General features: G+C 43.4%; 1 protein-coding gene and 1 non-coding gene across 2 annotated transcripts; both read left to right on the forward strand.

The window, feature by feature from the left end:
• The first annotated feature begins 3,614 nt into the window (after positions 1 to 3,614).
• On the forward strand, positions 3,615 to 25,672 carry mst1rb (macrophage stimulating 1 receptor b). Its single transcript, XM_037100057.1, has 20 exons — positions 3,615 to 4,820; positions 8,858 to 9,034; positions 9,128 to 9,250; positions 10,220 to 10,390; positions 10,486 to 10,646; positions 11,019 to 11,154; positions 11,254 to 11,390; positions 11,721 to 11,900; positions 12,047 to 12,146; positions 12,283 to 12,501; positions 12,581 to 12,727; positions 13,145 to 13,298; positions 13,476 to 13,565; positions 13,661 to 13,876; positions 13,984 to 14,064; positions 14,216 to 14,397; positions 14,521 to 14,630; positions 14,764 to 14,929; positions 15,543 to 15,679; positions 24,497 to 25,672. Exons 1-20 carry the CDS (start codon positions 3,615 to 3,617, stop codon positions 24,726 to 24,728), a joined length of 4,125 nt encoding a protein of 1,374 aa, XP_036955952.1. The 3' UTR covers positions 24,729 to 25,672.
• On the forward strand, positions 21,391 to 21,462 carry trnae-cuc. Its single transcript has one exon. It is a non-coding gene; the product is annotated as a tRNA-Glu (tRNA).
• Positions 25,673 to 26,448: the final 776 nt, after the last annotated feature.

Genomic DNA, 26,448 nt, shown 5'->3' on the forward strand with positions numbered 1-26,448 from the left:
GGTCGGTGCGCGTGTGTCAGTGTGGAGCGCTGACAGGAGGAGGAGGAGGAGGAGGAGGAGCCAGCTGCTGAAGACACCCAGGCAGAGCGCACCGACTCATACCAGCAGCTCAAGTTAAATCCGAAACTAACACACTTCACACGTTGTAGCCGTTTGTGAGGACGGACAGGCCCTAACTTTAAAACATAAGTTTATTTATTTATTTATTTTTATATCGTGTTATCCAGAGGAGAGATCAGTCATCCTCGGGCTGATCTGAAGTCAGAGAAGGACCAAACCCTCACTGGATCCCTGAAGAGAGGACAGTAACTAACCTGCACAGGTAGGCTCTTCATTCCACTCACAGCCGCATGCACTGTACATGCTTTCTGAACCAGGTGGTAAAGACGAGGCCGCCTGACACTTCTCAGTAGTTCAGGTATCACAGTGAACATGCAGCCACTGTAGGTAGACAACGTCCACAGAAACATCACACAGTGAGACTATAACAACATGTTTTAACTTTAACTTGTTTCTATGCAGCACTTTCAGAATTCAGATCAATGACACAAATTGGGAACTGGGGGAACTGTCTCATTCACTGCTCCATTCATAATGTGAGAGTGATGAAATATGATAGTTCACATTCTTAACTGGATTTATTCCCAGTGCAGTTTGTGTACTGGGCCACATTGCCTGACACTAACCATTGTTAAAACCCACACAGCAAGGTGTTGCCTCATTTCACACATTTCTCTTATCTGGTGCAGCTGAAAGTCTCAAATGGCATTAAAACAATGTGGATCGGAGCCAGAATGCAGCGGCACGATTTCGCTGAACTCAAGGAAGACTTGGAAAAATGAGAAAACAGAAGCACGAACATGGAGTTGAAAATGATAACATAGACTGCTACCAAAGAGGATGAATAGGACAAAAACAGACAAAAGCACCAGCTCACAACGATGCTGCTTCTGCACATTTTTTCACAATTGATTGTCCATTGATTGACTATTTCTGAAGAATAAAACCAAAGACACAATTCCTGATCTGAATCATTTCAAACACAATGTAAATTCTGAGCTGTTGTTTCTCCTAACTGCTGGGTTCTGGTGGTTCTGTTATGGTTTGGGATGCATTTCCTGCCACTGGATCAATACGTGTGTCCTTGGGGTCCAATGCATTTTCACCATTGATTGTATGCACTGCAGATTGCCTCCTCAGATCCCTGTGGATATCTGTGCAGTAATTCATTATTGTGAGGCGCTCTCCTTCACTCTAATTAACTACTGCCGGAGTACCTGTGAGCCAGGCACTGATCCAGTAAAGCTGTTGCATTCAGTCTGCATCCCTCTCATTGAAGCATTGCAGGTCTTTGTTGTAAAGTTAATGATAGTGAGGAAACATTGTGTTTTATATGTTGGAAAATGAGGCAGATAAAAACTGTTTTGGATAATTTAACATTGTGACTATAAATCAGAATCATGTGTAGTTTTGCTTGAAATCCTGTTTGATATGTTCTGATAGCAGGACCAAGGAGGCTGGTGTTCTCTTTACTTGAATGCACTGATGCAGCCTATAATTAGCACTATAGTACAATGAATGGAAACTCAATTTCAACCATTTGCTTTATTAACCATGAGCATGAAGAAAGTCAATCAGTGCCATTACTATGTATACCCATGTCCCCTCACCTTAACCTCGGCCTCACATGAAGGCGCTGATGTTAAAATGTAACACAGGGTTAGTGGGCTTCTATGAATTATTGATGTAAAGACACCAGACTCTTGACTCCAAACATTTTTTTTTTCTGCACATGACTTCTTATAGTGAGAATAAGTGCCTCTTTCTTGAAATAATTTTGGTCAAAATAAAGAAAGAATATTGCCAGAGTTGATGAAATTCTTTGGCACGGGCAGGTGAGCCGTTTCTTTTTTCACCTGGGACTTAATAAGGCACATGTCCTCTAATGACCATCAGTCCGTGCACATCTTTCCCCCTGAAAGGCACGTAGTGGTTGTGACAGGAATCCAAAGTAGAGAGGCCGGGGATCTTGAATACAGCCTTACCGTGACGTGTCTAGTTAATGATCCACCCGACGACGTCTGTTCAGGTTGAGGACCAGGCTAGCAGTTTGAATCATGGTTCCATTTGGGTGGTTGGTTGTTCAGAGACTGACGAAGATGTGCCATGAAAAAATGCTCAGTTTTATATGATACATTTACAGCAGTATAGTTGAACTAAGGCCACTGACTGTGATTCTCTTACATGAAAACAAACTTGACTCACAAGGGAAGAAAAATAGACGGGACTTTGGGTTAACCAGAATAAACATGACCAGGCAGATATGAGTGACTTGTGCAGGAAGTCACAAAAATAGTTTCATCCACTGTCTGCTGTGCTGAGCGACACCAGCACAGTTCTCTGTTTGATTGTGTAAACACTTCCTCTCAGTGGGAGTCAGAGGAAGCTTTTATCTTTATGACTGCATGTACTTTAATCATTGTCTGGACAAACCAAGATGATGATTTTTGCTGCACATCTATTGAGATTAAGTACGGAACATAATTAAGCAGACTGACACTGATTTCAACTTTACAGAAATACAAAGAATGTATCCTCCCAGATAGCACCATGTCCATCACACAACACATCTTTAGTGATAACTTTGGATTTTGACTATTGCTTTGCTGGGAGCCCCATGGTAAATACACGATTGAAGGAAGTCAGTGCTCTTAGCAGCTTCAGATGTACTGGTAGGCAGTGTCTAGCAAATTAGCATATAACGATGTCCACAGTGAAACTTGTCATTGATGGTGACATTGTTGTTGGCAGGGAGAAGGGGGGCTTATTATGGTCCTTAATTTCAGGTACTGTGTCTCCTCAAAGTTTCCATTAGGCAGCAGTTGCATATTGGCACACCACAGTGCTGATCCCCACTGTTGCCTTGACCCGCTAATCATACCTTTCCTGCTGGCCAACATGCTTCCCCGTGCTGACTTTTAGAGGGGGATTTGTCTCCATCACACCAGGAAACTAATAAAATGAATAACAAAGACAAGGTTGAGAGAAACACACTGACAGTGACAAGCAGAAAAAAACACAAAATTTAACAATATGAAAACAATAAATGGATCATAAAGACAATGAGCAGCAACAAACATTATTTTCTTTCCCACATGTCGCCAATGCCAACAATTCCTGCCTTCCGGCAGCTCTGAGGGGAATGGTTTGAGGGCCTTTTAAATACCAGTGTTACGATGGTCAGGGCTTAATAGTCAATCTGTCAGCCATGAGGGATAGATGATGCTATTGTCCACTGGCCGACCCTAGCTGGAATGCAGATTTTGTCACCTTTGGACAAAGCTATACTAGATGTATCCCCCATTTTCCACTCTATATGCTAAGCTAAGCTAACTATCTCCTGGTTTTGAATTTAATGTACATATTAAAGTGGTCATCTAGCGCTTGTCACAAGGGCAGATGTTTTCTTGCTTTAAAGACTCACTCTGTCATCTTTTTTCCTTCAGGTATCAGCAGCTGATGTAAAGGATGCTTTGGACCCGACATTGGACCTGGAGGTAGCCCCACATTGTCTGTGCTGTTGCCCCGCCCCCCCCGTGCACCCCGGACTGGAGATGGTCCACTGGATCACACATTGGGGGACAAGTGTCTGGCTCCAGACTCTGCTGGCCATTGCCTGGGGCAACTGTTCCTCTCTTGCCCCCAGCCCTGCCAACTTCTCTGTGGTTTATACCATGCCCTTCTTCCAAGCCCGGGGCCCCATCCAGAACATAGTTAACAACTCCTTTTACCAGGAGGTATATGTTGCCTCTCAGAATGTGATTGAAGCTGTCAACAGAAGCTTGGAGAAGGTGTGGGAGCTCCGAACAGGGCCGGTGGGAAGCCCAGAGTGTCAGATATGTAATTTGTGCAATGTTGACAAGGATCCCAACTTCCTGGAGGACACCAACAATCAGGTCTTGTTGCTGGATACACTCTTTATGTATTTATACTCTTGTGGAAGTTCTCAGTATGGTGTGTGCTATTTCCATCAGCTAAACCAGGATGGAGAGCCGCCTTCTCTTTCAAAGTGTTTGTTCAGAAAGGATTCAAACTCTGCTGCCTACTGTCCTGACTGTGTGGCGAGCCCTCTGGGTACCAAAGTAACCATGGTTGAAGAGGGTCAGACAGTCTACTTCTTTGTTGCCAATACTGTCAATGACAGTGTGACCCAGCGTTATGGAAGGAAGTCTGTATCAGTGCGTCGACCTCTGGCCACAGAAGATGGTTTCTACAGTGATGTGCGAGGCCTGACTGTCCTCCCAGGCTTGCGGAGGACATACCATGTTGAATACGTCTACAGCTTTTTCACCCAGGAGTTTGTCTACTTCCTCTCAGTTCAGAGAGAGAGCCCAGAGTCAGACTCATCGCCATTTCAGACTCGCTTGGGTCGTCTCCCACGGAACGAATGGGAGATGAAGCGGTATCGGGAGGTGATCCTGGAGTGTCGCTTTGAACCAAAACGCCGGAGGAGGAACGTAGCCAGTGAGCCCTACAAGGATGTGGTGTACAACGTGGTCCAGGCAGCCCATTTTGGTAAGGCTGGCAGGGAGCTGGCAGAGGAGTTGGGGGCGGAGGAGGAGGATGACATTCTCTACGGGGTGTTTGCAGTTACTGACGACAACGGGGTCACGGAGCACGACTCGGCCCTGTGCGCCTTCCCCATGGACAATGTGAACAAGGCAATCGTAGACGGGGTGGATGACTGCTGCGAGTCCGGACCAGAGCAGCTCTCCAGAGGGCTCTGCCATTTCCAGCCCTGTGAGAGCTGTCCGCATGAGGTGAGCCAGTCAGTCCACTAAGACACAGCAATTCCAGATGATTGATATGAACTCAGGTCTACTTTTATCACCTAGAGGGAATCCCTGTTTGATTTTCTTCCAGGTACTGGTTAAAAGGCAAATTCAACTGTGAGAGCTGGGATCGATTCTCCTAAGAATTAATGACTGAATTTAATAAAAATGTATTTCGGACACGTGAAAACAAAACAAAACAAAAAGTTAAGTTAGTTTGACAAATGAAAGAAGGAAAAGCATCTTACAAAGAATATTCCATTAACAAGCAGTGACACGCCTGAACAGGAGTATGAAGACATGAACACTTATTTTATCCCACCCCTTCTCCTACTAAGAGGGAAAGTATTTGTAGTGTAGCGGGTAAACTGATCCATGTGTTCCATCATCTACCATCAGACTGGGAACACCCATGAAATAAAAACATCTCAGGTGTGTTTCTGAACTGCGCACATTGTCATGGATGATTTTTTGCTGACTTTAGGGTGCAGGTATCTCGATAGGGCCTGTTGACTATATTAATATGTGGGCGTGGAGCTATAAAATATGCCTCATGTCTGTTCTCTTACCATTTTGAGTAAATATTGAAAGAATAGTAAACAAAGCCAGGCCACTGAGACCTTGTTGTGGCTGAATGAACTCATTTGGAACCACAGTTTGTTTGTACTTGAACAGTGGATGATAATATCCAAACAAGATAACTGAATAAGTACTTATAAGAATTTCTTCCAGAGAATTATCAGTTTATGCAATCATGTAAACCCCAAAGCAACATTCTACCCACAGTACTGGCAGGAGCAGCAGTGCTGTGCAGTCGTATGATGACAAGGCCAAACATGACGAATGAAAAGAAAAACAGACTAACTGTAAAAAGGAATTAATCATGGCACAGAATTAGCTCCAGCTGCATAGCCCAATAGCCTGACTCACTGTTTTCCATGATCATTCCAATTATTGTGTAAGACTAAAGGTGAAAATGAAAGTTTGTCTCATCGGAAATGTGAATTAAGCTTGCCCCTGAGCGCTTATTCATACTGCACTTGAAAACTGTGTTCTGGCTTTATATCAAGAATGCACACATTAGAGTGTTATCAATCTTTTCATCTAACATTTGGCAAGAGAGTGAATAAGGCTGTTTCCCCAAAAGTCATACTTTTACTTAATTTATTATTTCCTTCATCATTACTGTGCTTCATACTACAACAAGGTGACAAGCTAAGGTGTAAGTCTTCCAATAGACTGAGACATTTCAGAGAGACATTGGGACGTATTTCACGGTAAAACAACATTTTTGATAATCCATTAGCTTCCTATAGACAACAACTAGCCAACTTAGCCATTTCCTGGCTAACGTCACTGTAAAATGCTGTAAGCAGATGCGATAGGAAACATGTAAATGAACTCTACAGTATAAACACACATTTATGTAACTTGGAGCCTGGAAGTCAAAACTCACTCGTCTTAATAAATTGCTAATTTCAGCAAAGAAATGGTTGAATGCTAACGTTAACTAGTTAATGGGTTATCAAATGTTATTATACCTTTGAATATGGCTCGATGTCCCTCCAGATTTTCACTATCCATCATCTTTTAAGTTTCTGATCATTCATGAAGTGCTATAATAATAATCATTTGACTTACTCCCTGCGTTTGAGCTTCCCTGAGCATGACAGAGGACAATGGCTGCCTTGTGGGCTCTATTTAGACCTTGAGTTTACTTCACTTTATGTCCAAGAAAGGGAAATTGTGTTCATTTCTGTGAAGTACCACTCAGGTAATTTGCATCCCAGCTGACAGAAGAATGCAACCAAAACCAGTTGCATCAGCTACCTGTGAGCACTTGCTGTTCAAAACCAAGAAAACAGGGATACAAATTGCTTTTGGGATTGGAAAATAAATATGGAATACATCAGCTAACACACACTTATTAGTGGGAACCAGTGGAATGAAAATTGGATGGAGGCCAGCTGGGAGTGGAAGAGGACTTGTTTCTATATCAGAGTTACTATATCAGGTCAGACAAGAGACAGAAAAAGAAAAACCTCAAGATGTATCTCCTGTCAGTCAGAATTCCTTCTCATTCCTTTTATATTAGTCTGTATATAAGTGACACTGGTGTTATGACTGTATTCAGTATCCTTTTAAGGCCATAGTGTGAATTTGGATATATATTTTTAAAGATGGCTTTGGTTTTTTTTGTGTCGACTCTCTTGGGAAAACTGCTTTTTACCACCAGATCCCATGCATATTATCATATTAGATTTTTTAAAAATGTTATTCTATTTAGTGTTGGCTGCTTGGGAGTGGAGGGTTGTGCTCAGACTTTCTCATCCCTATTTAGCAAAAGTCAATTCTAGCCAGCCTGAGAGTTAAGTAAAATTCCCAGAACTGAGTTGCTTTTCTTGCAGCCATGATTTCATAGTTTGGATGTTTGGACAGAAAACAACCCTGTGAGGTGAAAACTGGCTTTGATTTCAGCTGTTAAAAAAAAGTTGGACCTTTTATGAAGTTCGAAAGCTCTCTTTTGGATGTTCTTTCTCCTGTTTGTGTTTGGAGAAGCACTTTCTACTTGGAGTAGTGAATGTGTCTCCTCCGGCTCCTTCTGTTTTGTTGCTTTTGGCTGCTGGTCTGAATGTTGAGTAACCAGCCAGGGGTGACTGTCCAACAGTCTGAAATCCTGGTTCTTCCATTTCTCAGCGGAGCGAAACACCTGCCAACTTCATCTCTGACTCACAAATACTATGCTATTCTGAAAAGTCCTTGAATTATTAAGACATTCGGAAAGTGAAAAAAAAAAAAAAGAAATTCAAAATGAGTTTGCAAATCTGTTGATCACAGGAAATTTATGGCTTATGTTCTCATCTAAAGTTTCAGCACAGGATTGGATAAATATATCAGATTTTTAATAGTGTTCTCATTCACGCTTTTTCTCAGTATCATTTTAGAGTTTGTCCTTGGACATACCTCAGCTTTTCAACCTTTATTTATGTTATTGGCTAGGTATGTACAAGCTCCCCAAATAATGCTGTTTTTTTAAATCAGTGGTCAGTGGAATTTGAGTTTATTTGTTCAGCAATCAAAATTATAACCAAGATTTTAAACACATCTGGGCTATGGAGGTTTATGCCTTCAGTGTATTTTTCTTTAAGCCCTTGGGTCACATCATGAGACAGGATGATGGAGCTGAATAACATCTTCCAATATGTTTTTGCATTCACTTGATTTAATTCCCAGTTTCCCGTCTCCACTTTAACATGCCAAGAAAACAATTAGCAAGTGTAATTTCTTGGTTTTCGTATCTTGGCATCAAAGATATTAGTCAGTGTTTACAGGAAGACTCGACTTTAATCAAACAGTGATCCAGCTGGCTCAGTGTCTATAGCTACAAGGCAATCCTTCTGTCAGTAATGCTGCACATGATCATTTGTCATGTGCTCTTCAATTATGTAATGATCGTATTATCATGACCGTTTCACCTTGTGCCTGTGCTGCTCCAGGGACTGTTTCTCCTTATTACCTTGATGACCAGAGCAGCTCATACCACGTCCTCACACAAGCAGACAGCTGGGCCTGTCATGATACATCTGTGCATCTTAAAAGATAAACGAAAAAATAAAGACCTCTTTAGAGCCCATGAATATACACTCTGAGCCACTCTGCAAATTAAACTTTTTATAAATCAGATAAGACGTGAGAAACTGTGTGGGAGTGACAAAAAAACGAAAGCTCCTGCTGTTTGGCTTGAAAGCAGCATGAAGGAAAATGTGTAATATATCTGCTTTGTTACTAGTGGTGGACTGTGTGAGCATTCATATATTTATGGTGGTCATTGGATCAAAGGACAAATTCATTTGGTACAGCCCTGCTAAGAGCCCTAGTAGGGAAGGCAACCTATTTTAAACACACCTAATAAGACTAGTCTATGATATAATACTAGTATAAATAATGTTGAGTGTGTTCTACCTCACATTCTCTCTCATGGTTTCATTTTTCCCTTCCTCTGCTGCCTGTGGTCTCGATACTAGAGCATGGAGAACAACGCCACGTGCCGGGACCATCCCACCATGGTGTCCAAGCCCTACTACAGAGTGGACCTCTTTAACAGGCAGATGACAGACGTCCTCCTCACATCTCTGCTGGTCACAACCATAGAGAACAAGACTGTTGCACATATCGGCACCTCTACTGGACGCCTGCTGCAGGTATACAACATTACAGATCAAATAACTATGTGTCTTGACTTGACCATGGTATGATCCACTACAAATGATCGTATGTTGTGTCTGTGTTGGCAGCTTGTGTTGACACGATCCAGCCCTATTATCTTTGCCAATTACTCTTTGGTAGAGAACCAGAGGGTCTCATCCATTGCTGCTGTTTACTCATCAGAGTATCTTCTCTTTGTGGTTGGAGACAAGGTACAGTAGCAATCCCATGCTTTTAAATGTGTAAAACAGTTTTTTCTGGACAGGTTTTATGTTCACGTACACTTGTTTTAATGGATATTACTGTCATATAATGGCAGGAGGCCCTTGGGGTGAGCTTTCCTCCCAGCGTACTATGGTGGGAAGGTCAGATTACATTACAATTACAAATGATGTGGGAGTGTGATTGATTGTTCACTGCCTATGAAGCTCTAGAGACCTCCCCCAAGTGTTTTCCTGCCTTCTGCCCAGTGCATGCTGGGATGTAGTGACTCGGAGAATGAATAAGTGGCAAAAGGAAATCTATAAACTTGATATGGCTCTGTAGTTTTGGGCAGGGTGGATATTAGAACAGGGGGGACGCATACTGACAGCTTGGAATACTACTGTCAGATACTGTTCCCCCTCTGTTCAATATGAAACGACGCTCACACATCTTTCAAATTCATACTCCAGACTAGTTTCCACACAACAGATAAGTCCTGTGAATTTCATCATGGTATAGTTCAATTTGACCATTTAAAACAGGGGGAAGGCATCCTGACAGCTTGAAATACTACTGTCAGATACTGTTCCCCCTCTGTTCAATATGAAAGGACGCTCACACATCTTTCAGATTCATACTCCACGCTACTTTCCTCACAACATATAAGTCCTGTGATTTTCAGGCTGGTATCATTCAACTTGACCATTTAGAGTCTGACACTGGATCAGTAATCACATTGGTCCTCTGGCGTTTGAGATGCTAGCACTATAACCTTGTTTTGTTGAGATCGGGACACAACAGGAAGATGAGGCAAGTCTAAAAAGTCGAGGGTTTTCTTTCACGGGTTTCGTTTTGCTAGGTCACAGTAAACGCCATTTCCTCTGAGAAAAGGACACTTCTTCTCTTAAAAATTGTTTTAGTTTAGTTTAATCGCGTGTGGGCATCTTTTGCCTAAAATTGCTGGCTGTCTGTTGCAGATGATCCAGGTGCCCCAGAGAGGGCCGGGCTGCCAACACTTCCTGACCTGTGCCAGTTGTCTGACAGCCCCAAAGTTCATGGGCTGTGGCTGGTGCTCTGGAGTTTGCACCTGGGAGAGCGAGTGTCAGAGTCGATGGAGGAATGAGTCCTGCCCACCTGGGATCACTGGGGTGAGATTTGCTCTGTAAGCAGAGATGCATCTCTTTGTGCAAGATGCTTCATTTCAAGGTGGCGCTATACAGTATATTCTGCTTTATTGACACAGTTCTTTCCACGGACTGCTCCCCCTGATGGTCAAACAGAGCTAACGGTGTGTGGATGGGAGTTCCAGTCCCCCATAAGACCTGCCATCAGCTCCAGGACTCACCAAGTCCGACTCGGACAGACCGCCTGCACTGTGATTCCAGCCAAGAGCAACAACACACAGTGAGTAACCACGCAGATCTAATCAGGCTCCAAGTGCAGTCTGTTAGTACTATTGATCAGATCACAAGGTATCATGGGTCGACTGTTACCAGTGTTGTAAATTTTTATTTTAACAAATTAATCTTTGCTAACAATATGTTAGTTTCATTCATAAGTATTTGTAGACAAACACTTTTGAAAAAAATAAAAAACTTTTGCAATATTATCAAAATGTTATTTGCTGCATTTTGTGACAAAATGTAGCCAGTTGACATTCGCACCATACAGCTACATAGCCAACATGTAGGCTGTAGTTATTTAACAATTAGCGTTGAGATTCAGTTTTTGTTGGCGCTGCTGCAGTAACTGATATTTTATTGTGTTGCTCTTCAGCCTGGTGTGTAAGATTCGCTCTGGGGCAACTGAACTGTCCAAACCTGTCAACATTACAGTGGAGGTACATGAGGGCAAAGTGGAGGGACGCTACTCCATTGATGGGAAGGCAGAAATGCCAGGATTTACGTTTGTGGTAATCTTTGCTATTATCAAGCTGAAAATTGTTTATTCACTATTTGCTATCTGGAAACATGTTTATCTAACCTGATACTATGCCAAACTGTCACTCCAGATCCCCAACATCACTGAAATCCAGCCAAACTATGGTCCTCGTGTTGGGGGCACACTCATCACAGTTACTGGACCCTATCTGGATGCTGGGAAGACCAGGCGGGTCACTCTCAACGACGTGCCCTGTCCCATAAAGAGGTGTGGAAATATGTGTTTTTGACACTTGCGTCTGTTTTTAAATACACTGTTTCCCTGACAGCTTTGTGTAGATGCCCTACTTTCTAGCAGTTAAGAAGATGAGATGCTGCTCAGAGCACTTTTATTGCCATGACGTATTGAGCAAACACGTTCAAACTTGTGTACATAATGGAGGTTTGGGAAACACGCAGACAGCATTTGGCATGCAAAGAGTGACTCGGAGCTGAACTTTTTTTCCGCTTTCAATGCTACTGAACATTAAAAGATTTTTGATTTGCGGCAGTTTATCTGTCAGGGCATGTAATTAACATACTTCCCTCTTTTCTACAGAGTCACAAAGCCTAAAAGCAATGTGTCCTCCATCATCTGTCTGTCCCAACGCATCTCCGAGGTGAGGGACGTCCCTCTGAGCGTGTTCATCGACAAGTCTCCTGTTCTCACCACAAAGGTGTTTTACTACAAAGAAAACCCAAAGATCACAGCTGTTCTGCCTGGCTGTAGCTTTGACAGGTAGGCCACAGAGACCTCAACACAAACAGCTGCTGAATCATCCTATGGGTTCGAGACAAAGGGATCACAAGTCTCCAGTCGAAACAGGAAACGGTCTTACTTTCCCTTACAAGGTAACCATCCCTCAATTTTCCTCTGAACTGCAGGGGGTCAAAAATTGTGATTGAGGGGGAGAACCTGGATTCTGTTTACCGCACCATCATCCGCTTCAAACCCAATGAGAGCCACTTGAAACCTATGACAAGGGTACAGTGTTCATCATAATGCACAGCAGATATATTCAAATGCATTATGTTTAAAATGATTCGACTTCCCTTGAAGGTCGAATACATTTTACTCTCTGGACTGAGAATTAGAGTCTGATCACACTGTTTTATTTCAGGAGTGCATAGGCAAGTCCTCGCCCACCAGGATGGAGTGTATTACTCCTGTGTTTCCCAGAGATGAGACCGAGGAAGGAGAGCTTTCTTTTGACATGGATGGAGCGTTGGGACTTTGGAACAAGGAGTTCTCCTACCATCCTTACGGCGAGCCCATACCATTTGAAACAGAGGGACACGTGCTGAGTTTGTACCCTGGGTTTGACGAAGTGTCTTTACATGTAAGCTCTGTTAATGTCAATTTCTTAATTTTCCAAATATCCTGTGTCTGAGAAATTGATTTGACCTCTCTGTTCGCAGCATCAGAAGCTGAACCTGGTGAGCTCCTGTATGACCATCATTATGACGGTGGCGGGTGTTAACTGTGACGCTAAAGTCCTGGATAACGAGATCACCTGCAGGATCCCCAAGAACATGACCATTACCAGCGAGGGACTGCCGGTGAAGGTTAGTCAGGCTCGATTGGAACGCAGGGTTACTTCACGGATTTGGGATTTTTAAGAGGCCATTGAAGGGTTAGGGTGGGATGAGGGGTGTTCAGTTGGTTGCGGTCTCCACACACACTGCTAGATGCCTTAAAGTGTTCGTCAGGAACTAGTTACAATTCAAATGAATCATGAGCAAACCATCAACAATGCTGACAGAGAAAAGCAATCGTGAAATGCATGCTGTGTGTTTGAAGAAGGTTTGAGTCATCGAACAAAGAATGATTTAACTTAAATTTAAATCGCACAGTTGAGGCATTGAAGAGGTAGTTTTGAACTTTTAGTAATTCATTTCTCTTTTCTCTTTGGGACAGCAACATCTTATATTAATGCAATGATAATGGTATTCACTATGTGTCTGTTGGGCTCTGTTCCTTAGATCTCCATCAACGGGCAGGTCCACAACGTTGGCACGGTGGTGAGGGTCAGCAACCACTACATGGTGGGCATTGTCCTGGGGATCCTGGCTGCTCTGGTGGCCGGAGCCGTGCTGGCCTTTGTTGTCATGAAACACTTGCGGAAGAAGAAGAAAGGTGGGCTCCTCTCTGTTATGTGGACCTTGGTCAGACCTGTTTATACAACTGCTACCGGCTGTGGGTGGGAATTTGGGATGAAACCTTTCAACTAGAACATCCCTGTTGTTGCGTAGGACGTACAGGTGTCCTTCTCCTTGGGTTGATGATTGAAATATGTTGTGAAATGTTTTTCAGCCTCCATGGTGGAGACCCGTTTGACCCACCGCTCTAACCGCTCTGGTACAAATAATGTGGAGATGTCGCCTGTTGGGGACTACAGGAGGGGTGACTGTCTACTCAAGCACATATCATACTCACTCAAATACTTTATAGCTAATTTGCATCTCATTAATTAACCCCTCTAATTGGACTTTTACCAGTGGTGTCCCTGAATCCTCCGACCCCGCTGGTGGGGCAGGTGGTGTTCCCCAGCATGGCCTATGCTGCAGGCAGCATCGACCCTACACTCACCCCCCTCATGCCTCCAGAGAAGATCTCCATCTCCAGTTTCAGGCCGGAGCTGTTGGAGGAGGTGAAGGACGTCCTTATTCCCGCTGAGATGCTTCTTGTGCAGCACCACAGGATCATAGGGAAGGGTAAGGAATGCTTCTCTGTGATATGAAAAAAACTTGTTATGCAGCCTGTATCATATTTTTAAGGAACAGCTGTAGTCATGTTTCATTCTTTGTATTTTTCTTCGCAGGTCATTTTGGCACTGTCTATCACGGCTACTTCACTGACCACAGCAACAGAGAAATCCACTGTGCTGTCAAGTCTTTGAATAGTGAGTAATATCTGCCTCCGTAAAGTCTCTGCTTCCTCGTCTGTGGAAACAGAAAGCCACATGATTGAGGAAGTGTTCATTGTGTCTTCTCCTCCTTCAGATTTAAGTCTAAAAAAAGTCTTAAAGGTTATGCATGTGTGTGTGTCACCAGGAATAACAGATGTCGAGGAGGTGGAGCAGTTTCTGAAGGAGGGTATCATAATGAAGGGTTTCCACCACTGTAACGTCCTGTCTCTTCTGGGCATCCTCCTGCCGCAGGAGGGGCTTCCTCTAGTGGTGCTGCCGTACATGAAACACGGGGACCTGCGGCACTTCATTCGCTGCGAGAAGAGGGTGTGACAGCGACATTAAAACGATGAAAATGAACCAACTAATTCGACGCACAGCTGTCTGTTTAACACATAGTGAAATAAGTAACAGTGTTTTTTTTGTTATGCGTATTTCGGATTTGTTTAGAACCCCACTGTGAAAGATTTGATCGGCTTCGGGCTGCAGGTTGCCAAGGGGATGGAGTATTTGGCTCAGAAGAAGTTTGTGCACAGAGATCTCGCAGCACGCAACTGCATGTGAGTCACCGAGATGTGCAGAGCCGTCAGCAAATCAGTTTCATGCTACAAATTGAGGATGTTACATCACAGCACTGAGTTACCATGATGATGATTTGCAACAAAAATATCACCTTCCCTTTTCTGTCTGTAGGCTGGATGAGTCGTACACAGTGAAGGTGGCAGACTTTGGCATGGCCAGAGATGTTTTCGATAAGGAGTATTACAGTGTTCAGGACCACAGGAAGGCTAAGCTGCCCGTCAAGTGGATGGCCATCGAGAGTCTGCAGACACAGAAATTCACCTCCAAGTCGGACGTGGTGAGCAAATGAAGATCTGCTGTAGTGTAATGACGGCCGGTGAAGTGTTGTAGGTATTATAGTGAAACATAGCATCATCTGGCAAAATATCTGCCTTTTCACATCCATTCTAACCTTATTCATTTATGGAAATAATCAATACACTGTTATCTGTTGTCCTCTACATCACTGGTATATATTCTATTTCTTTAAGGGACCTCTTTAATCAGCAGATGTATATCATTTGAAATAAGTGACATGCAGGAACTTTATGGAAAATGGGCAGTTTGGATGAATTGAGATGAATATTTCCTGTGATTAGTCCTTAAGTGAGATATTTTTTGAGCTTTTTTCTACAACTTTCTGTCTGTATTAAGTATTTAATAATATTTAACAATGCTTAATAGATTCTTTTCTTACAAGTTCAGTCTTTTCTTTTCACTGATGTTTGGCAGCTGTTTTATTCTCTCTCAATCTATGCATTTTATTGCCTAATTTGACCTCTTTATGCCCTTAATTTGAGAGGAGATTCAATTAAAGTTATAAATTTGTGTTTAACTTCCTTTTTTGTGTGCGGAACACAATGCTGATTTGTAGTTGACTAGTTGTTTTAACTTGGCCTCTCCTGATGCAGTGGTCCTTCGGTGTGCTGATGTGGGAGATGCTGACCAGAGGAGCGAGCCCCTACCCAGAGGTGGACCCTTATGATGTAACACATTATCTGCTGAAGGGCAGGAGGCTGCCCCAGCCTCAGTACTGTCCTGACCCTTTGTAAGTAGCAGGAGTGTAATAGCATTATGTTGTTTGGAACTGTTGTTTAATTTCCATGTATCCATTCTGAAACATCACAGAACCAAAGACTGCTCTACTATGAATACTAAAACGGAAGTTATACGAACACAGATTATTAGTTACAGCACAGCGACAGAAGGTGCGAGGACAAAGTCCAAGTAGTCAGAACAAGATGTTTGAATGGTCACTCAGTAGTGTAAAACCTGTAACTTGTCCACTACTTGCTATGCCAACATGGTTAAGCAATGCACTTTGGGAGTTAATGTGTATGTCCACACACACACACACACACACACACACACACACACACACACACACACACACACACACACACACACACACACACACACGGACACACACACTCCAGTGCATCCAAACTGTCCATAACTCAGGGCTGGCAGGAAAACAAAACTGTTTCCACCAGAATGAATGCCCAGCTTTGGCAGTGAGAGAGCTATATATTATTAGGACGTATACACACACACACACACACACACACACACACACACACACACATCTATGCACACACGTTAACACACACACATTTGGCTGCTCTGAACTTTTTTAATGGCACTTTGTGGATTCTGACGAGGACCTTCGAGCTTGTGAGGATTGTTTCAGAAGAATTCCTTCATCATTCCACTTTTCCTTTTGGCACCACAGAGAGAACTTCCTTCCCTCTGTTTTTGTCCACCGCACTAAACAGTACATTCAATCACTCATGCACACATGCACACACACACACACACACACACACACACACACACACACACACACACACACACACACACACACACAGAGTTCAGTTGGGATTGTTGAATATATCTATGGACTGTAGGAAGGAGCGCAGTCAAAGCAGGAAACTTAATTGTGATTTCTGTCGCTCATCTACGTCTCTGTCCTCCCATTAAGACAGGACCCTTAACCCTAAGCCAACACAATGGCCTCTGTTACAGTGTTTGGACCACAGAAAAACCGGTTATGAAGCTCAGAGCTGTGTGTGTGTGAGTTTGGGCATTTCAGAAGGATGCTTGTATTGTAATGAGTCATTTCAGACGGTGAGGGAGGGAGGGCGGCTGGAGAAGGATGGGGGAGAGTGGTGAGGAAGAACAGAGGAGAGAGGTGTAAGGAAATGTGGGAGAACGATGGAGAGACCTGAGCAGCATATTGGGAGGCTGGGAGATGAGGGAGTACAGTGGAGTGTGTCGCTGCAGATGGTGATGTCTCTGTAAAGGTGAGAAGCGAGGGTGGTGAATTTAAACACAACAAGTGTGTATGTTTAGTCCCAGAATAGAAAATAGCTTGATGATATAAATGATTCACTGGTAGAGTTGGTTGGGTGTCTGTACTGTGTTTTTATGAATTCATAATGCTCTCATACTGTCGCTGAACTGAGTTCAAAATGATCCCTTAGGCTAGCGTTCACATTAGCATTCATCACGGTGGGATCAGAGCGAATTAAACAGCTGTTAAATCGGCCTCAAATGCTACATCACTGAATTACTCAAATGTACAGACGGGTAACAAAGTCAAGGACACACCGCAAATAAAGTGCCATAGTAAGGTGTCTCTGAAACTCTCCTGGAGGGATGAATTTAATTCTTTCAAATGTTATTTCCTCTAATTAGTGTTTTGAGGATGATGACAGTGAGCATTGTCTTAAAGGAGACAGATTGTTGTTCATTTTCAGGTTAGTGATTTCATGTTAGGTCACTACTAGAACGGATTTACAAGCTTCGGTGCTCGAAAAATACAAAATCAGTTGACTCGTACTGCCCTGGCCTCTGTCTGAGACGCTCTGCTCCAGCTCCTGTCTCTTTAAGACTTCAATTAAATTAATTCTCAAGGGATACTTTCTACACCAAACTTCAGGCAGGCTAGTAAGGATTAAAAAGGTGGGTCCACATTTGGACTCATTTCATTCATGTATTCAAACAGCTGGTATCCAATAGACTCGATCACCACAGTACGACAACACCAGCCACTTCTGGTCGACTCTCAGTTGATTTACGTCGCGGAGATATGTTAAAATCAGCACACTTGTTTATTTCTGCTGTCATTTACAGCTGTAACTTTTAACATTTAACGATTTATAGTTTAACATGATGGTCGGAAACTTTCGGATGTTTCTGCTTTGTTTATTTTGTGTACTTTAGGTCTCCAAGCTAACATCCATCTTTAAATGAATTAGATAAATACAGTTGTACAAATAACACTATATAAAAAAAAGCTCAAACATGGATTTAAATGAATTAGATAAATACAATTGTACAAATGAAATAAAAAGAGTTTAGTAAACAAACTTGGTCATTGTTGCCATAGCAACAGCAAGAAGATCAGAACATTCTGGGCCTCTTCTGCTTTGATCTTCATGTACTGAACATTCTAGAATGTTGGGAGACGTGTAGAAAGATTACAGGTGCTTTCACCTCGGCTTGTTTCATTGACATCTTTACTGCTGTTAGCAATGGATCGTCAAGAGAGAAGTGAGGAGAGAAACCACGCAGATATGCGCGGAAGAGAGAGAGAAGAGAGGAGAGAGTATGTGAAGGAGAGGAGAAGAAAGAGAAACCAGCGGATCGAAAACACAGAGGTCCCGCTGGAGAAACCTTTCGTAGACATGGATAACAACCCCGTGGTGGACGAATTTGCTCTGCTTGGCCTTCAGAGAAACATGAGGCGTGAGCTCGGAGACAGCAGGGTGAAGCTCACCCAAGCTGTAACTGAGGGCAGAGTCAATTTGGAAATCAAGGAGGATGCTGTGACTAATATCCTTGATCAGCTCAGAGGACAGAAAACCTGGAGCCATGAGAAAGAGCTGATGGAGAAAGAGATTTGTGCCCTGAAAGACCAGCTTACTAAGGCCCAGTCTAATATCCAGTCCAGGACGGACACCGAGGAATTGACATCACAGGTCCAAATTCTATGTAAGAAACTGTCTCTCACTCTGGATGATCTTGATGCACAGAAGTCTTACAGCAAGCGCCTTGAGGAGAGAATCCAATCGATGCGAGAGCATAGTGCTTTGAAGATGGTGGAGGAGGCTAGATATGTGGACTCGCTGCGGGCCAAAGCCGCCGAGACACTGAAGATAGCCACCGATGACCTTGAGGATCAGATTGCGAAGACCAAGGATGTTCAGGACAAGTTGGAGAAAGTTGAGGTTGAGAATAAAAACCTCAAGGAGGAAGTAAAAGCGATGGAATTAGAAGTCCACGCTGCAAAGCAGCTGCAAACATTGGCTGAACACAGCACCAAGATAGCTGTTCAAAGCCTGGAGGTGCAGCTCTTTGACAAAGACGCAGAAGTGTTTGTGGCTCGCTCGAAAGCCGAACAGCTGGAGGCCGATCTTGTATTTCAGAAATCTCAAGTTCAGAAGCTGCAGGAGAGGCTGGGCAAGAAAACGGAAGCTCTTCAAAAACAAAAGGAAGATGCAAAGAAAGCCGCAGAAAGAACCCAGACTTACCATCGTCTCCAGACTGACGAACACAAAGCAGAAACCAGGAGGGTCGCATTTGCCTTAAAAAAGGCAGAGGACCTGCTGGTGACCGAGCGGCAGGAGAAATCCTTCCTGCTGGAGGAGATGGAGAAATCCAGAACTCTACACCTGGCAGAGCTGGACGAGAAGAAACTTCAGAACGACGCCCTTGTTGCTGCTCTGAAAAACCTCAAGCAGCAGCTGGACATCTATCGTTCTGAGTGGCAGGAAGAGAAGACAACACTCATTCAGGCCACAGAGGACTATAAGAAAACCCTGCAGAAAACGCAACTGCAGGTTACGGAAGCTGTTAAAAGATCTCTGGCTTCCCAACAAGCCCAGCATGAAGAAAGCAAGGAGGAAACCAGGAAGATCACAACTGCTCTGAAAGAGGCAGAGGGTCTGCTGGAGACCGAGCGGCTCTGCTGGCGGCAGGAGAAATCCTCCCTTCTGGAGGAAAGGAAGAAGCAGGACGAAGCTGCAGCTCTGCTTGCCGATCAGTTGGACAAGCAGAAGCACGAGAACGACGCCCTTTTATCTGCTCTGAGAAGTGCTGAGCAGGAACTGCAGGACCACCAAATTGAGTGGCAGGAGCTAAAGACCTCCCTCATTCAGACCTCAGAAGATCTTAAGAAGACCCTACAGGTCAAGGAGGAGGAGTGGGGTGAGACAGAAAGCTCCATGAAGGCCCAACTGGAAGATCTCATCAACAAGAAGAAGAAAAAGAAGAAGTGGTTCCGAAAGCTGTTCTAGAGCCCAAATCCACACTCAACACTGGAGACTTGCTGAAAACACACACACATTTGTCAACCCTGTGCTACTTTGGGTTTTCCCCGGGTGCTCCGGTTCGCCCACCTTCATTGAGGAAGAAATTCTTCAATAATAACAAAAAAGTTCCATCAGTTCAGGCTGCATGACAACATCTGCACAACATCGCACAATCTGCCCTGTATTCTCCCATTTAGCTATGGGAGATTTTCAGGGAAAGGTTGTTGATGTTGAGGGCAGAAGTTTATGTACAGCTGAACTTTGTAGCACTAGCGGTTTGACAAACTGATTTTTATTACATCTTTTATTCCATCTCTCGCTGTGTTTCAGCTGAAACCAACAGCGGGAATAAATGTAGTAATGGACCAGTTTTAAAGGGATGTTCCGGTGTAAGTTTAATCCATGGTCTAAACTACTGTGAAACTGTGTTAGACTCACTCTCGCGAGATCGAGTTAGCAGACCGCTAATTTACGGAGTTTTTTCAACCTCAGAAACGACTGCACGACAACCATACACTGCAGTAAATGGATCCAGATGTAAACCGCCACCAAGAAGTCACAAATGATGCTCAGGACATCACCAGACTTCAGCAACAGGACAAACAGGGTCTCAGCACAAAGTCGGTGGCATCTAACCTCCGCTAGCTTAGCTGGGTTTCTACTGTGAAGCTAAAGATTTCAACTCTTCCCCATCAGCTTCTGGTTCGGGGAAGTCCCGACATGACGATTACCAAATGCAGTTAGAAAATGCTCAATTCTGTTGTTGTCCCTGTCCGCTCTCGAAAATAACTGTTATAAACTGGCAGGGTAAGACACATTTGAGCTTTTCCGTGGAGTCATGGAAATACATTTTCATCCATGAGCCGTGGAACTCTACTGCACTCGGTAATCGACTAGACGGGACTTCCTGTCAACAGGAAGCTGCTGCAGAAGAGCGGTAAATTTTATCAGCTTTTCAGTAGAAATCCAGCGAAGCTAGTGAAGTTTTAATGCCCCCGACTACGTACTGAGAGCCTGTTTGTACTGTTGCTGAAGTTTGGTGCTGATCTGAGCATTATTTGTGGCTTTTTGATGGTGGTGTACATTTGGATCCTTTCCTGCAGCGTGTTGTTGTTGTGAGGCCGTTTCTGAGGTTGATTAAACTCCGTGAATTAGCAGTCTGTTAACTTGATCTCTCGAGAGGGAGTCTAACACAGTTTCACAGTGGTTTAGACCATGGATTAAACTTACACCGGAATATCCCTTTAAAACGGGTAAATTACTACATTTAAGTACATGATGTAAATCCAGAAGCAGTCTCAGAGTGTGGTGGAGAGCTCGGGCGAATATTAATGTTCTTTTACATGTTTCTTCAATTTTAACATTGTTACATCCTTAAATAAAAAGTAGATGAGAGATAATGTGACACACAAAGCGTAATTGAGTCTTTCTGATGAAAATTTGCTCCCTGGTGGTCTAGTGGTTAGGATTCGGCGCTCTCACCGCCGCGGCCCGGGTTCGATTCCCGGTCAGGGAAAAGTGTTTTAGTCCCGTCAGCAAAGCCATAAAAGGCTAAAAAATGATAATAAAAAGAAAAATACCTTTTCCTTCTTTTTTTCAGTTTGAAGCCAGTTTTGCCTTTTTTTGCAAATGTTGCTTTGCTGCTGTTTCATTTATATGTACTCCTAATAAATCTCACAATATCTGAAACAGTAACTGAAAATTATAACCTTCATGCAGTTTGTAGTCCTAACACACCGAAATCAACAACCGGTTCTCTCCTCTCAAAGTCTACAAGTTTTTTAAAAATGTATTTTATTGGTTAAATGCACTAAATAATGTCTGTGGCCACCACAGATATAAGATATTAATCTGTTTTATTCTACGGCATTAAAATAAGTCATTAAATGTGCCACAATTTAACTGTAAAGAGCTTACGTGTCTGAAAACACGGTGGTTGCTAACTAGTGTCTAAATGAGACTACAGAGGTTGTCGAGGACATTAAACGTCTCATCAACTCACTCATCCATCTTTACAGGCCGACTGTGGAAACTGCACAAAGTATTCTAACTGTAACTTTATAAGTTGTAGATATTCTTATGTGCAGTAATTGTGTATTATAAGGTGACTTTAAGTCAAGCAACCGCAATATAGTCAGTTTATAGCCAAACATCTGTATTCATCAGTGAAGTATATCTTGCTGAACACAAACGTGATTTTGATGAGGAAAACTTTGTAACTTTTTGAGATCTTTAACATGCACAAGAACACGCTGGATATAAAACACTGACGCAAAGGGAACAAATACAGAAAAGCATCATATGTCTCCTTTAAATTGAGATCAGGTGACTCTGAAATGCCACCGCGCAGGATTCACTACATTCTCATACTCATCAAACCATCCAGTGACCTCTTGTGCACCGTATGGGAACATCTGCATACGGGGAATGAGAAACGATATTGGAAGCCAGTGAGTGTCAGGCGTGAAAATGTCAACGTTGACTCGCCTGCTGATGGTATCAAACGGCAATGTCTTCACCTCTGCGATGATGTCATCGAGGTCACTTCTGGTTAGGCTTGGAGTCAACAGATTTTATTTGCAGAAAGGCTGGATGACAAACTAAAAGCAGGAGATGTTTTATCTATCTTCCTTGAAAGACCTTCTGTTCTGAGGGCAGCGTGGCTGCTAATAAAGTGTGACTATGGTTTTGTATCCAGACATTAAAAAACGACCAGTGCTCACCATCTTGTCACTGATGAACATCTGCGGTGGGTTCAGTCCAGCTGTTGCAGCGCTGTGGTCCTGACAGGAGATCAGGCCCGTCTCACCGCCACCATGTGTGAGCTTTCATCAGGCCACTTCACAACCCTGTGAGCGGAAACCAGACCACCACCACACGCTGTGAAGGCACGCTGCTGCCACACAGACAGTGACACACACACACACACACACACACACACACACACACACACACACACACACACACACACACACACACACACAGGTCTTCAAAAGGAATTAGCCGACATGTTTTTGCTGTTTTAATGTTAAATCCTTTGGACAGGAAACTTTTTCCACCTACAGATTGATGGAGAATAAATCAACCATTCACATCCGGTGTACACTGAGGCCTTGTCATATATCCAGCGTCGGAAAAGTGTCACTCAGCGACCTGTGTGGAAACACACTGGACATGGGGATGGTTAGACGTTTAGGATTTAATCCTATTTGCTTTTGATGAAAGTTAGATGAGATACAACTCTCATGTGTGTCCATCCAATATGAAACTAGAGCCAACAGATGGAATGGCTACTTTTTTGACTGACTATGTCTGGACCAGGAACAACTTCCTCGTTGCTTGGCAACTGGTCCTAGCCAAGAAATAACGTGGCACACAACACCCTCATAAAACGGATAATTGTCAGTTTATACTTATGTTTTTGAGGTTTAGAGGTGTCAGTAGGTAGATTTTGCAATCTTTAGCCAGAGCCAGGCTACCTGTGTCTCTCATGTGCTTCCAGCGTTTATGCTAAGCTAAACTAAATGCTGGCTCCAGCTACATATTTACAGTACAGACATATCAGTGGTATCAACCCTCTCATCTAAGTCTCAGTTAAAAAAAAAAAGCAAATTAGCGTTGCTGGCAGATTGTTGAAAAATATCTGGCTGAACATCAGCCAGTTGTAGGACTTTTGGCTGATAACACTAGACTGACCACAGAATCATTTCTTGCTTGGACATTTTTTCATAGCTCACCATTAATTAAAACAGAAGTGATTTTAGGTCTCCAAGTGAACTGATGAACTGCTTCAAATTCAGCGCTCAAACATCAAATGTCAAGGTCACTCACAGCGACCTCACAACGCACATTTTGGGCCATAACATAAGAAACGATACGACATTTATGAGAAAACGTTCCAAAAAAGTCTGATAGGATCAAATGATGAAGCAATTACATTTATAACCAAAAGGTCAAAGGTCAACTTCACTGCGAAATCATAATGATGGCAAAGTTCCAACCAAAGTTGGCACGACACAGGGTTCAGGTTGGTCCCTGTGAAGAAGCTTGCTATACAGTGAGATTTCCATTTTGTTGAAATGAACTTAATGCCTTCATATTAAGTCCCTCCAAAGTCTCCACTACATACCATGTATTGTATGAGTCTGTGCACACGTGGATTTGAACTGCAACCCGACTGGTTGGCGGCAGCATATAATCTGGAGGTGGTAATTCTGGCTAATCATGCTGATGCAACATAAATAGCAGGTGGGTCAGACTTCAGGCAGAGTGTCCACATGCCCACACAGTCCTCAGAAGAGGTTTAATCAGGCATAATAAGCAAAAACACTTCTGTGGGTGGACTGTGGCTGTGTAGGGTCTGAAAGATCCAGTAGCCCTCAGACAGAAAACACAACACCATGAACTTTTGCTTGTCACTTCTGAAAGGAAACATAAATATTTTGTGAAGTGTGTAAGTATAGATTGTTGTGATTCTTGCCAGTACTCATACATAAAGAGTTGACCAACCTCTTCTTGCTCAGACACACACTCTGTCCATGTTTTTGCAGGTATAGCATCATGCTCCAGTGCTGGGACCCTGATCCAGAGCAGAGGCCCAGTTTTGCCACGTTGGTGTCGGCTGTCTCCACCATCCTGTCCAGCCTGGAGGGAGAACACTACATAAGTCTGAACGTCACCTACGTCAACCTGGACCAGCCGCGGCCGTACCCCGCCCTCACAGAGTCCGCCGACGAGTACGACTCCACGGACGTCGAAGACTCTGGCTCGGTCTCCTCCTGATCCCGATCCGCTCTTCGCCCTCTCTCGACAAACTCTATCGGTGCTAACAGCGAGAGCACAACAAACCACTGCCAGGTCAACAGTGTCTCTTACCACTAAACAGATATACTGCCTAGTGTCTGTGAGCAGCAAGATGCTTTCAGCTGACATAGCATCTCTTTGGGCAGCCATATTGGAAGCTCATCCACAGCTGAGGTAGCTTTCACACTTGGTCGTCCGAGAAGTATTGAATAGATATTTAGTTTCTGCCTTATTTGTTACCAGGCAGATGTCACTGATAATAAGTACATCAAATCAGTTTTGTTGCACTAGCTTGTTAGCTAGCCAAGCAAAACAAGATCTTATGTATCCATCAGAAGCTAACAAGACTTAGGCCTGCAGGTTAGCCAGCCAGCTAACGAGCACGTTTGTTCAAAGTAACTGAAGTGAGGGGTTTCAAACACCAAAGCACTGTGCAACAAAAGGCACAAGCTCGGTAACCAAACCTGATATCATTGCTGTTCACACTGTTCCCACGCTGCTGTAGAAGTCTCTCATTGGATATGTGTGGGTTTTTATGCCAAGTAGGTGTGACTGTAGACATTAATGTAAAGTCAGTTCTAACAGTGCTGGCTTCAGTATTGAAGAAGGGAGTCACAAAAAGCAGAGCTACGATTCACACAAGTAAAATCCATGTAATTCAGCGGCACGCCAGCTTTCTTTTACTACCTACAACATAGAGTACTGTAACAGCAGCGGAGCACATGTGTAAATACGTGTAGGTACGGCATTCCTACGTTTGCTTTTTAATTCTTTTGCAGTGTGTTGATTGTTGACTGTGTATTTTGGATCATACTTCTGTAAGGCACAATGTTGACCACAATCTGACATCACCCTGTTGCTTGTATTTCTGACACAATGTCTTTGAGATAGTGTAATAAATTAAATATTTATTTGTTTATAGATTTGTTCTCACGCTGTTGACTTTGAGTAAATCTGAGAATTTATGCAAACTCTGCCATTTGAAGTTGATTTATGTATTTTTCCCTCACGGCTGCTACACAGGCCGCCTCCAAATGTACAGACACAGGATGTCTGAGTTGCATTTCTCCACTAGATGTCAGCATTCTGTTAGAAATCCTCTTCACTGCCTCTGATCTGCTCCTGAAGATGGTTCCAGCAACACTGGATGCATTCTTTGTATGTGCATCATTTTTCTAGTAGCATAGCAACATGCTTGACCCAATCTTTTCCCCCCATATCTGAAAACCAACCAATGAGCCCCCTGGATGCCACATAAGATATTAAAATCAGACCACAGCAGCGCAACAGACCCACCAGGCATGTCTTCCTCTTTTTCCTCCTCTTTCATTTGTTCTGCCCTCAGAAATGTTGGCGGGAGGAGCGAATTACTACATTTTCGATTAAATGAGTTGAAGGAAACCAACCAACATAGACAAACAATCTGTCAGTCTTGCAAAGAAGGCAAACAAACATCTCACTCATACAGTAGCAACTCCCCGTGCTGCAAACAGACGTCACACACACACACACACACACACACACACAAAACAAGCCGAGCACACTTCCCTCCACAACGAAACCCGCGTCAAATATAACCAGAGGGAAATAAACATCATGAGGTTTTCTCTTTTTTCATGCTGCCAAGAACAAAAGTCAGTCCCTGCATGGTGGGGCCTTTGATACAGACAGAGAGGGAGTGAACCCAGCTTACACTGTC

Source organism: Acanthopagrus latus, chromosome 6 (assembly GCF_904848185.1).
Source record: "Acanthopagrus latus isolate v.2019 chromosome 6, fAcaLat1.1, whole genome shotgun sequence".
Taxonomy (NCBI): Eukaryota; Metazoa; Chordata; class Actinopteri; order Spariformes; family Sparidae; genus Acanthopagrus; species Acanthopagrus latus.

Bases quoted from the DNA above. Each gene is read 5' to 3' on its own strand.
- mst1rb (XM_037100057.1), top strand. From the start codon at position 3,615: ATGGTCCACTGGATCACACATTGGGGGACAAGTGTCTGGCTCCAGACT. The intron at 12,147-12,282 runs GTACAGTGTTCA...GTTTTATTTCAG, and splicing joins ACTTGAAACCTATGACAAGG to GAGTGCATAGGCAAGTCCTC. The intron at 14,631-14,763 runs GTGAGTCACCGA...TTCTGTCTGTAG, and splicing joins CTCGCAGCACGCAACTGCAT to GCTGGATGAGTCGTACACAG.